The 13490-nt window shown below is 37.1% G+C and overlaps 1 protein-coding gene across 1 annotated transcript in view; it reads right to left on the minus strand.

Moving 5' to 3' along the window:
• The window catches only part of NF1 (neurofibromin 1), a 260661-nt gene that overhangs the window by 144816 nt on the left and 102355 nt on the right, over positions 1–13490 (minus strand). Inside the window, exons 15-21 of the mRNA XM_040641026.1 lie at positions 13093–13172; positions 11451–11574; positions 9968–10129; positions 7934–8183; positions 7336–7409; positions 7027–7110; positions 165–605 (exon numbers count right to left, since the gene is read on the minus strand). Of these exons, the coding sequence (XP_040496960.1) occupies positions 165–605; positions 7027–7110; positions 7336–7409; positions 7934–8183; positions 9968–10129; positions 11451–11574; positions 13093–13172 (1215 nt within the window). The remainder of the gene's footprint in view (positions 1–164; positions 606–7026; positions 7111–7335; positions 7410–7933; positions 8184–9967; positions 10130–11450; positions 11575–13092; positions 13173–13490) is intronic.

Below are 13490 nucleotides of genomic sequence, written 5' to 3' on the forward strand. Positions count from 1 at the left end.
TTAGATGATTCTTTTTTCTGCAAATTTTTGCCTATTTTTAAAAAACTGTGAGTGATGTTCATGCCAGTATCAAATTAAATAATTTAAAAAAAAAAAAGGTTCATTATCAAACAAGTCACTCTATTCATAGGAAAGGGTAAGAAATAAAGCAGAGAACACTTTACCTGTCCTTGGGAGTCAAAAAACTTGCTGATGGTATTCTTCAATTTGTTAAACAGCATTGGATAAAGAGCAGGACTCAATTCAAGACCCACCAGGTCCTTAACATTGGTCCGTATTTGAAGTCCCACTTTCTCATGGTTACACACCATTAAGGATAACAGCCGATCCATAAATTTGCTGACAGGTGTATCTGCATTTCCCTCTGAAGACATCACTGAAATCATGGAACCCTTACGTTCACTGACTGGGCCCATGGGTGGGCTATAGGTTGCCAGGCCAGAATTGCTTCTCTGCTGCAGGCACACTCCCCCAAGGGCACAAAGGAAGCCAGTCATGTTGATCCATTCCTGTAGGGAGTCCGTGTCAGACAAATCTATGGATCCTCCTCCACTCACATGAGACATTCGCCTCTTAACAATGGTCTTGTGAAGGCTTTCAGCAGCCTAAACACAAAATTTTTATGGAAAGCATGAATTCAACCTCAATTGGTTGAGAGACTTGACAAAATTACTTTTTATCCAACATTTCTTCCATGACAAAAGAACACTTTTTTCCATTTAAAAAATCCAAATCTTCACTCTACCATTTCTAGTCACATCAAGCTATCTTACTGCCCGAGGCCAGATGAGCCTTACGGAACGGAGGTAGCGATGGACACACACGCACTATCAGATACAGAAGGTGGCTACAGAGTACAGCTCAGAAAGAAACATACGTTCCAATTATTTGCTTATATCAATTCCTGGACAGAGAGGCAATGTCTATGCTGCTTCAAGAAACATAAGCATTTGGAAATTTTCAACCAAGTACTGTGTGCACTTATTAGTGATGGCCCAAATTCAGGTGCTCTGGGACACTTTGCAAACACTGTACTACTATTAACAAAGACTCCGCGTGGCAAGGTAAGAGTAATCAAGCAAAAGAACCACTGAGCAGAAAGAGGCTGTAATGAAGGAAGTGCAGAAAGACAAGAAACAATACAAAAAAAAATCAAACTCTGTAAGAATCTGACTGAGAAGGAATCTTCAAAGAATTCCAATGCTGTTACTTTATGGAGTACAAATGAGAAAGAAAAACTCTTACTATGTGTGGCAAAGATTGTTTTCCAATTCACTTTTCCTTACACAGTGCTTACAAGCTAATACTCATCTTGTTACTGAGGACATATCAACCCAAGAAAGCAACATATTAGGGGCAGTCTGTGATATAAACGATGGAGAAGTACCACTGCATTTGCTTCCTTGTATGTTTGTTTTGTGGGAAAAACTAGCCTTTCTCCCATGAAGGGCTGCTTTGAATGCAGAACTCCTGAGACTACCATTTCTTATGGCACATGCATTTATTCCAGTTGTCACTAATATTAGAACATGGCTACTCTCCCTCCTGTCGTGCAGTGCATTACCCCTTTTAGGACCTGGGTTATACGTATTTATGCAAGTTCTCTGAACAAGAGTAAAGACAGAATGCAGCTTGCAACATGGTGACTTGACGTGGAGCACAGTGAAAGAACTACTAGATACAATGCTCCACTTTGACAAAGAAAGCCTAGATCCTGCATTTTAATTTTATATTTTCTGTCATCTACTTTGTGAGGTTGGCTGGACTGAGTCAGACAGCAGATCAACTTCACACCTTCAATGATTTGTGCAATAAGGAATCACTGGTATCAGACACAGATACGTCCACTGCAAAAGAACTTGCAGGCTGGCTTATAAGCAACAGTGTGGTAGAGCATCTATTTGGACCAAATTTACATACTGAGATTATTAAACGGTGCCAAGTGATTCTGAATTTTTTTAGCAGCAGAAGGGCAACCGAGTACTCGGCATACTGACTGCATGTGAGCTGCAGCAGTGCTGAAACACTGTAATCAGTATAGCCATGACCTACTTCCTTTATTTATTAAGAATTTGGATCCAGTACCACTTAGACATCTCTTTAATCCAGTCGCAACTCTTGAGCCAAGTGTTCATGCTGAACAAACACTGTACTTGGCATTAATGTTAATTAAAGCATTATTTAAAAAAAAAAAGCCTTATGGAATAATGCAATAGCAGCTAAGGGTGAGCTATCTAAACAGAGTTCTTTTGCATCTTCATTAAATACTAAACTAAGTAAGAGGCAGAAGGGCTCAGAAGAGCAGATCCATCACCTTAGTCACCTGCAGCTGGTCCTTAAAATATTGATAATAGCGATACCCATCAAAGTGGAAGCAGTTTAACAATGAAATGGATGAACAACTTACTAACAGACACAAACGTGCAACAGTGACTTTCAGATACAGAGGAATCCATGCAGGGCAGTTCTGATGAAACTGCCAACAGTGGCAAAGATGAAGCAGTGCTCCTGGTAGCAGTAGTAGGCACAATGATGGATCTAGCAATGAGGTGAATTCTAGCCATGCAAACCAGTCAGCTGCGAGCCCTAGCAGGGAGCTACAGTCAGAAGACATTGCAAAGGGCAACCCTCTCAGGTCCCCTTCCTCTTTGGGAGCTTTGTATTATCGCTTATTAAACTTTGCTTTACTAGCACTCAAAAAAAGACGACAACGATGACAATGACAACATTGCAAATATTCAAGCCCTTAAGAAAGATGGAGATGACAATGATGGTCATAATCCTCCTAAAGTCAGTTGTGGTACAGATCTTCAGAACAGCAAGTTAGAAAATCAAGCAGGCATTTGCTTAGGGGATTCCCAAGGCCTGTCAGAAAAAAAATAGGACAAGCGACAGAATAGGAAAGGACCTGGTTTTTAACACTGAATCAATGCCATCAGTAAATAATCAAATACAAAGGCTAGATGCCTGTTTGTACTCTCCAGACCCAAAGCATGATATTTCAGGGGAAATAAACACCGCTCATATAGCACAAGCATCTCAAGAATCTTGTATTAAACACACTGGCGACTTTCTTGGGGAATGACTCATTTAACGGTCTACAATGTATTGGTCCCTAGCATCACCACCACCACCATCACTACCACCATGATGGGCATGTTGCTGATGATATGCTAAGTGCAGCTGACGTCAGTTGCAATAGCTCCCAGATCAGTGCAAAATCAGAAAAAACATGGCTGATGTTGATGAAGAATCTGGGTGTGAAGAGCAGCTAGTTCAGATTAATTCACATGCAGAACTAACATCTTTCCTCCAACAACATCTTCCCAATTTAGCATCCCATTTATGTCTTAGTCAAGGACCTGCAGTTCATAAACATCAATTCAACAGTAATGCTCTAACAGACATTAATCTGGATAATGTTTGCAAGAAAGGAAACACTTTATTGTAGGATACAGTTCAAGATATGACTCAATCTTTCTGAAGGATTAAAAAATGAAGCAGAAAAACTTCTCTGTCCCTTAGTATGTTGATTTACAGACAGATTCAAGTGAGATTCACTGAAGGCTGCCTTGAAAATGTAGGCAACAACAGGTAAAGAGGAATTTTTTACATGGTAGTCAAAATTCATTTCGTATATTCTTATTTGACTAGGTGTGGTGAATTTGCAGCATTTAATGTACTATTATCAACAGGTGTTTTAGTAATTGTAGTTTTCACAATAGGTTTAAAGACTTTTCTCTCACAGGGTTCATATTTTATCACTCAGCCTCGGTTAATTCAGTACTTTTTGGCACTCTTGATTAGATCGCCAACAGAAGCAATAATACTTATTCTCTTCTTGCTTCTAGGAACATAGTAGTGTTTTCAAATTACAGTTAAATGTTCTTGAACTGTGTCATGTTATATATATTTTTAAAAGGCTAAATAAGTTAAACTTAAGCTGAAATAGAAACATTTTGATAATGGCATTCTTCTTCCATCTGAGTGGATCTTTTGTGTCTTGATTTCTGCAGTACATAAAGAGTTAGGTTAGTGTTTTTCTCTAGTTCGAATTGTTTATTTATATACTTCTTAATGGGGTTCAAATGAATACTACAAATTTCTTGCTTTTCAGGTCTGTACCACTGGTATAATTTTACATTTCCCTTGATAATGTTCCATTCTTTGGCATAGTGAATTCAGTTATTAGCTGCATACATTATATTATAGTAATACAATGTTTTCAGCTTACCTCTGCACAGGCCTGATATAAATATCTAATACTAATGAATATTTAAATACTTCAAAACTTTTTTTTACCTAATTGAATTAGAAAAGGTATATGCAATATTTTACTTTCTGCTTTTGGTCTTTAAAGGGCTCGAATTTGATAATCACAATAGAGAAACTGTTCGCGTAGGAATAAGAAACCACTAGTAGACCTCTGTTAGTGAGTCCATTTGGCACATACTCTTTAAAAGGAATGCTTTTATTTTTTTTCTTTCAAGTTTTTATTTAAATTCCAGTTAGTTAACATAAGGTGTAATATTAGTTTCAGTAAAATGAATGCTTTTAATGGCTGGATGATATTTCATCAGTTACAGAGGTGCTATAGCAATTAATTTTAAAACATTAATTGTCTTTTAAAAATCTTTGTGAAACCACCAGTTTTTCAAGCAGTTGTTGTATCAGTTTATATTCCCCATACATGTATCTGCATACCCTATGACCAAGCAATGCCACTGTTAAGTATGTACTTTACAGAAATAAATCTAGATGGTCATCAAAAGACACACTGAAGAATGTTCATAGCAGAAATATTCAAAGTAACTAAAATTCTTTGTATAGCAATCCAATGCCCAAAGAGAGTAGAAAGGAAAATTAAATTGTGGGCTGTGTGTTGAATGAAATAGTTAGAGCAATAACAGTGAATGAACGACAATGGTATGGAATAGTGTGGATGAGTCTGAGTGAAAGAAGCCAGACATAAGAGACTATATCTCTAGCACTCAATTTATATCAAGTTTACAAACAGGAAAACTACTGTATTTAGGAGTTAGCATAATGGTTACTCTTGGGTTGTTAGTGAGTAGAAGAGGGGCACAATGAAGGCTTCGATGTGCTGGTAATGGTTTCTTTTTATTTTTTTTAAAGATGTATTTATTTGATAGAGAGAGAGCATAAACAGGGGGAGGGGCAGAAGGAGAGGGAGAAGCAGAATCCCCACTGAGCAGGATGCCCAATGTGGGGCTCGATCCCAGGACCTTGGGATCATGACCTGAGATGAAGGCAAATGCTTAACCAACTGAGCCACCCAAGCACCCCGGTAATGATTTATTTCTTGATGTGGGTGTTGGTTGCACAGGTTATGTTCACCTCCTACTATTTTGAACTGTCGCTTAGATTTATACATCTTTTTGTATGTATGTTATATTCCAATAAAAAAACAAAGTCCAAACCTAAGATTACCATATACATTTTTTTAAGAGCCACTAATATTTTTTGTCATAGACTAATACACTAACCCAGAATATCAAACTTCTTTTAAAAAGCTTTGACTCACATGAACGAACCTTGCAAACATTATGCCAAGTGGAAAACAACAACAGTCATATTGTGTGAAATGTGCAGAACAGGCAAATCTACAGAAAGCAGACTGGTGGCTCCCTAGGGTCGGGGGGAAGAAGGAGATTAGGGAATGACAGCGCAAGTATATGGGGTTTTTTTAAACTGGGGTGATGGTTGTGCAACTTTGTAAATATACTTTGGTTTTGTCTTTCTTCATGGTCCATGATGCCAGCTGAGGTTGTCGGTATCAGTACAATGCAACCAAACTGGCAGGACCGGAGCAGAGTATTCTGTTATTCTTCTAGACCTTTGAGTTGTAAATCAAATGTGATCACTCCACACTTGTTTAACACCTCCCTGTGAAGTTCACAACAATTTTCCCAGCTCTCTGATAATCAATGATTTCAAATTCATCAATGTAACCATGCTTCATCATCATAGTCAGAAACTGGGCGATGACTTTGGAACATGGCCTAATGAGAACCTGAGTTTGCCTCTCTTTTTGGCACCACTGATGCTCTTGAAAGCATCTGCCAGGATGTTCATGCATACCATTATGGTGACACAGAAAGGTGGAAGAAAGTAACAGTACATTTTAAATGAGTGAACTGTATGGTATGTAAATTATATCTCAACATAACAGTTATCCACCCAAAAAAGCTTTCATCCGAAGGCTACATGTCCTCTCCAAATGACATTAGGTACATACTTTTGCTTTACAAAAACAGAACTTTTTTTCCTTGCCCTAATTAAGCATGACAAGAAAAAAGCAATGGGAGGCTAACCAGTTTTTCTAAAACACCTAACGAGAGCAATATATGGCCATTACAAATCAATTATACACAAATACCAATTAATTATTAATTTCTGGGGTAACAGATGAAAATAGTTGAATGAAATGTCCAAATGTTTAAATTTCACTTAACCTATGGGTTCAATCTTCTGCCCACCAGATCCCTTAATTAGAATGCCTAACTAAATAGTAAAATGTATTGTTTCAATTTTAATTTATTTTCTCTACCTTTGTCGTCCCTTTCCTGGAAAGTCCGTGAAATACTCCGATGGAGAAATAGAAGGAAAGAGGGTAAAGGAGTGGTCTCTACCATAAATCATCTCTAGCTGGTGCTGGCCAATATTTCTGCAAAAATGGCAACGTCTGATATCTGTGCTGTCTAATACAGTAGAAAATTGCCACATGTGGCTAATGAGTCCTTGAAATGTGGTTACTGGATGACTGAGAAACTGAATTGTAACTGTATTTAATTTTAATTAATTTAAATTTTCATTTAAACTTAAGTAGCCACATGTGACTAGTGACCACCATAACAGTGCAGTTCTAGACGAGCCACAACTAAGTAACAGTCTTACGACAACTATACACATACTATACTAACAGTGACTCAAAAGAGTATCGAAGTGAAGTACATGTGTCTAGCAGATCACTTAAAAGACAAAAAATCAACTTTACAAACTCACCTGGCCATCTTCCATTTTAGCTTTTGGGTAGTTGAGGATTAGTTTTGTAGCTTGTTCCCACTTTGCATGCGTATCTTCCCAAGCCTAAAATGAAGGCAATTACCACTTGAAAGCAACTTTAAACCTAGAACTAAAAATCAATCAGCAGGAGACAGGTCTCAAACTTGGTACACATTATAATATCCTACTCGTAATACACGCAGATCTTAGATTTGCTTCAAAAGCTATTCCGTCACACACACATGACACGAGGCTTCTACATTTGCGGGTGGGGGCCTGGGAGGGCTGTTTCTGTTGCTAAGGGCATACCTCAGTGTTTCCTGCAGTGGGATGCTCAATGCGCCTTAGAAGTGCCATCACTCTCTTCTGAAGTGCTGCTCTTCCTAAGCAAAGACAACAGCAAATCAACTTATTGCACTTAGAGCCCTGCTTGCCAAGGGAAGCCCTGGCGAGCCCAACCCATAAGGCAGAGTAGGAGGAGGGGAATGAACGCTTCAAATGACAAAGGTGAACACTTCCTTTTGCCAGCTTCACCGGAAAGGTATTTAACTTGGACTCTACAATGTCCGCAGCATAAAATAACTATTCCCACCTATATTTACTCAAAACATGTGCCAGTGTTTAAAACTTCACTATATTTAGCTCAGCCACAGTAAATTATAAAATTTGTAACTGACAGCAAGTTATACTGCCAGTTTTTAAACAAATGTACTAAATATTAAAAGCTCAGTGAGAAGTTAACAATTTATTTCAAATGCTATTTACTTTCACCCTATCTTGTATAGAAAAGGATTTCAGGTAAGCTATCTGAATTAACCCTATAAGCTTAGAAAGCAGTTAGCACCATCAGATGTCGTGTGATTTAAGGCAAACTGAGTGGGATGTGGGGAACACTATCCACATTTACCTGTTGACATCATATTGCTGACAGAGGCAAATTCCATAAACGTGTTATAGTTGGGCAAGAAGTTGTGCACCGACACCTCATCCACCCCACACCGGATATCTGCTTCCTCGCAGAGGTGGCGGAAACAGGACATGGCCACCAGGACAGCTTCAGTGTCAGGGCTCCACAGAAACATGTACAGGGCCACTTCTAGTTTAGTCTGAGCTTGTCGGCAGATCGGCGGGGTGCCGCTGCACCCTGCTGCACTATCCTGGGAGTCAGGGATGGGAGGCATTATGTTGGCAACTTAGGTAATTTTATTTACAAAATCCAACAATGCAACATGCTATGTACCATATATGTCTGCATACAATAACCCACAAAAGCTTTCCCCTGCAATCATGACAGCAATTTTCAAACCTCGAAATATCTCGTCTGAGTGAGAAATGAGATTATCTAGACCAACATCATGCTACTATTTGCCCAATTTCAAGTCAAACAGGTATTATCTTATTCCAGATTCTAGAAATGCAGATTAAGCCAACACAAACACAAGTAAAGCACCCACAGCATAAATCTGAATGAAAAATGCAATGCACTCCCAACTCAACTATAAACGACAAAGGAAGTAATAAGAAATTCTATCTACCTACTGGGGGAAGAAATAAAGTGCACTAAAATGAGGGCACAAACAAAAAGTAAATACTGCTGTAGAAGATACACTTGATTCTGGATTACATACTCCCAAAAGAAATCTTCATTTATAAAATGAATATAAATTCCACAGTTAACACAGACAACAGTAAACCCTGAACTGGTTATTTGTTGTTTTGTCCTTAACAGAAGATTATACTGAAAATTAGGGATAAAAAAGCTTTGGTCTGTACTTCTTGATCTTCAAGCCTAACAACAGAATGCCAGTGGTAAAGTGGACCCGCAAGATCTTCTGTGGAATATCAACACAACCAAGATTCCCACAGGCTATAGAATGGCAAAGATTCAGAAAGTTAACCTAACCACCCTGCAACAAGGCTGTGAATGCATACTGCGGACCTTCCCATGAAAAAAGAACTGATATTCATCTCCACTGATAAGGATTAAAGAATGTACTCTCTAGAATGGGAGCTGCATACTAAATGCCAGCAATGTTTTTAACAGTAAAGATACCATTAAAAAAAAAAAAAAAGATTTGGTCTATAAAAGCAGTTCTTTTGTAATGATTTAATATTTTCACTTATATTATGGTTTTTATTTTTTATTTATTTTATTTTAATTAACATATAGTGTATTATTGGTTTCAGAGGTACAGATCTGTGGTTCATCAGTCTTACATAACACCCAGTGCTCATTACATCACATGCTCTCCTTAATGTCCACCACCCACTCCCCCCCACCCCCCTCCCCTCCAGCAACCCTCAGTTTGTTTCCTATGATTAAGAGTCTCTTATGGTTTGTCTCCCTCTCTGATTTTGTCTTGTTTTATTTTTTCCTCTCTTCCCCTATGATCCTCTGTTTTGTTTCTTAAATTCCACATATCAGTGAGATTGTATGAGAATTCTTTCTCTGATTGACCTTTACTGTGATTTTTAAAAAGAATTATGCACACAAATAAAAACCACAAATGCTTATCTGTAACATCAAGCAAAATGCTTTACCTCCCAGTAACTTTGTATTTTTGGTAGTCGGTACAACTTCTAAACTTCTGGGATATGAATGGTCTTCCTTTATGCAGTAGAGGTTTATAATAATTATAGCTATCAGTTATAGCTTGTTAAGTGTCAAATAATCAAGTTGCTATTTACACGAATCTCATTTAATCCTCACAACAATTCTGGGGCATAAATTTTTATTATCTCCATTTTAAAGTTGATGAACTGGGTCACAGAGATGTTAGGAACTTGCCTGAGGTTCCACAAAGAGCAGTAATGGAACCACAGTCTAAGCAGTTCTTTATCACGCTATATTATCTAGTTGAAATTTACCAAAGTTCATTCAGGAAAAAATATACAGCACAGATGACAATGACACAAGAAAACTACGAAAGGGGCTGCTTACCATGGATGAGTTTCCTTTCCCCTTCCGAAGAGAGGCTCCAGGAGTACAAGAAGGTAGTAGTTCTTCATGATTCATGGACATCTGACCAGTAGTTCCACTCGAAGGAACATCACATCCTACCCCATAAAGGAAGAGAAAGTGACAGGAACTTCTATCTGCCTGCTAAAAAGAAAAAAATAAGTAAGCCTTCTCTGAAGCACTGATAACCAAGAAAAATAATTACATAATACAAGCTGTCTTCCTGTTTGAGACTATCCTGGAAAACCTCTCATCCCAACTCCCACCCCTTACCTTGAAGAATAGGCACTAGAAACCCAGTAGTACAAATAATGTTTGTTCAATGTCTTTGAAACTCCTCTTAGCTTTTCACCCTTCAAAGCATCAGGAACAACAGATTCTAGAAATGCAAAATTAACATTTCTAGATCTAACATGGACAGAAGTAAAACAGCAACACATAAATCTACCATGTGGAAAATATAATGTACTTCTCAGTCAATTATAAATGACAAAGATTTTCTCCCACAGGATTTTATCCTGTGATATGTCAGGATAATTGGAAGCTGGCTCTTCTGAGATTAAGTTCCTCTGGACCAGTAATTAACTCTGGTTTATAAGGCACGTATGTTGCAGGGGTAACTTTACTGACCAGACTACTACAGATTGATTACTGGATTACTAATGCTTATACTCTGGAGAATTATAACCCAGACAAGGGTATGAAACCCTGAAGTCTACCCAGATGCCAACTCACCATTAGACTATCTGTAAACAAAAAATTTAACAAGCTGCATGGTACACTGAAAAGCATGAATTTAATACGTTTAAGATTTTTTTGTAGCTATGATTCTAGAAACGGATAAAAATTCATTGGATCAAATACTCCTGAAATTACGACACAATAGAAAAAAATTTAACTGACTTCAGAAACTTTATGTTAAAAGAAATTTAAGGCTCTTCTCTAACCCCGTAAAACCCTGCCCCATGTTTTAACAGGAATCAAAACTTCTCACTCAACCCTAGGGAAGAATACTCAGATATTCGAAGAGGTGAAACTGTTATGACAGGAATATAAATAAACTTAGATTAAACACCCTCAACCTCTTCCCTTCAGATAATTGATAGATAACATTCTCTGGACTAGCCTAAGCCATAAAATTCAAGCCTTATGCACAAACTTAAGATGGAATATGTTTCTCAACTTAATTTGGTTATAGCAGCCCGACTCCTCCTACACCTAGACCCCACAGAGTCCTGCTTAACTCAGCTAGAATTTATCAGGATTGTAGCTTTAAGGACAAAGGCTCAGAATAATTTTTAAAATGTTAACTTGTCAGTCATCATCCTCTGGCACATATATTTCCCTGGAAGACTTTGTAGACAGAAAGAGCTAAAATAGGACTTAATTTGGCTAATATGCACTTCCTAAATCTATCCCATTACCCCCAAATATTCTTCCATTTTAAAGATGTCATTTTGCCTACCTTATTTTTAAGAAGAAATTTATTCCTGCAGATCAAAATTTCCCGCAACCATTTGAGAATTTCTGTGCTACTAAGCATTTGATGGCTAGTTAATTTCTTGCAGATGTAAAAAAGCATTTGAGAGCTGCAATAATATAAAGTTCATTGTTATCAGTATCGTCAATAAATAACCTCACAGAGAGCTATTCAGTACATAAGAATGACATTCTCTCATAACGGATACAAGTTTAGAGAAGCTAGGATTTGTTTTAGAGAAATGGTTATCAAAATGTTAACAGCATGATAATCAAAGGAAATAAGTCTACAAACTACATTAAAAAAAAAAAAGCAAGTAATTCTAAATCCTCTAAACCCCCAAATTCCCAATTGTTTCATCCATGCATCCCATCTTTGCAGGAGACTCAAGAAGAAATGACAGATCACGTGCACAGCAGAGACTGTATGTAAACCCAGTTTACCGGTCTAGAGCAGGGATCTGCAAACAACTGTCTGTAGGCCAAATCCAGTCCTTATTTGCTTTTGTAAATAAAGTGTTAGTGGAACATGGCCATACCCGTTCATTTACATATCGTCTCTGGCTGCTTTCACGCTCCAACAGTGGAAGTGAATAGTTCTGACAGAGACTAGCTGGCCCACCAACCATACAATATTTACTACCCAACCTTTTAGAGAAACATTTGCTGATCCCTACTCTACAGCCACACTGTCCAACACGGTAGCCACTAGCCAGCCACATGTAGCTACTGAGCATATGAAATATGGCTTTCCCAAATTGAGATGTGCTGTAAGTGTGAAACAATGAAATTTTGAAGACTTGATGAAAAAAAACAATGTAAAATATCTCAATAACTTTTATATTGATTACACTTTGAAATACTTTCTAGATATATGTACTGGGTTTAAAAATATTATTACAATTAATACTACCTGTTTACTCTCTGTAATGTGGCAACTAGAAAAGTTTAAATTACATACGTGATTCACATTATATTACTATCAAAGAACACTGCTGTGTGTGTAGGATTTAACTCAGCTGCCAGGTGACTTAGTGCGCCCACCTCTATGAGGAGATAATGACAAAACCTGAGGCTTACACATTCCCATTTTTCTCAATATGTTGCCTTTGTGCTCTCTAAAAGATAATAATTTATATAAGCAGGAAATAAATTATAAAATTCTCTATATATTTTTACCTTCTAAGGCAGATGTTCACTATTAATTCACCTACCAAAATCACTGGTGTCATGTGAAATTAATGAATGACCATAGTTTTAAAAACAAACTTAATATTACAAAGTTTTAACACTCTAAGCTTATAATTGTAATTAACAATTTAAAACACAGTTGTAACTACAGAGAAATCTGAAACAATAGAATACGCCAAGTGACAGTACTCTACAGTTGGGTAATAAAATTTAGCACAATTTTTTAAAATTTACTTTCTAAATTGCTGTGATTGCAATGCTCACAGTTAAAACAAGGAGTAATCTAATTAATAATTTCAAGTCAAATAAAATACAAAATCATAAAACCTCTGTAAATAAACTTTTACAATAAACCAAGTACTAAGGTTAATACCTAAACACAAAAAAAAAACTAAATAAAATTTTAAATTGAATTAAAAAAATAAAAGTACATATACCTAATTTCCCAAAATGTTTCTACAGGAGCATCAGGATTCCACAAATCGATGCTATCTAACTGATGAAGAACCAGCAGAGCCTGAATTTTAAAAAAAGAGAGAGAAGAGTTACTCAGAAGTTTTTTGGTAAATATAACACTGGAGTATTTATCTCACAAATGCTAACGAATCACGTTATTTAACTGCACTCCTAACACACAGTATGAAGCAAAAGAGAAAAACTCTGAAGAACCGAAATCTCTAGGGAATAATAACTACAGAATCAAATCATTTTAATTCCTATCATTCCTACTTTAAATGGCATACAGGGATACAGTTAAATGACTGATGAATTCGGAGGAGCAATATAAACATGTAAAAATTGCTTTAAGACACAAACTAAGGAATTTCAATAAGTG

The sequence above is a fragment of the Ursus maritimus genome, unplaced genomic scaffold, assembly GCF_017311325.1.
Source record: "Ursus maritimus isolate PB19 unplaced genomic scaffold, ASM1731132v1 scaffold_24, whole genome shotgun sequence".
NCBI lineage: Eukaryota > Metazoa > Chordata > Mammalia > Carnivora > Ursidae > Ursus > Ursus maritimus.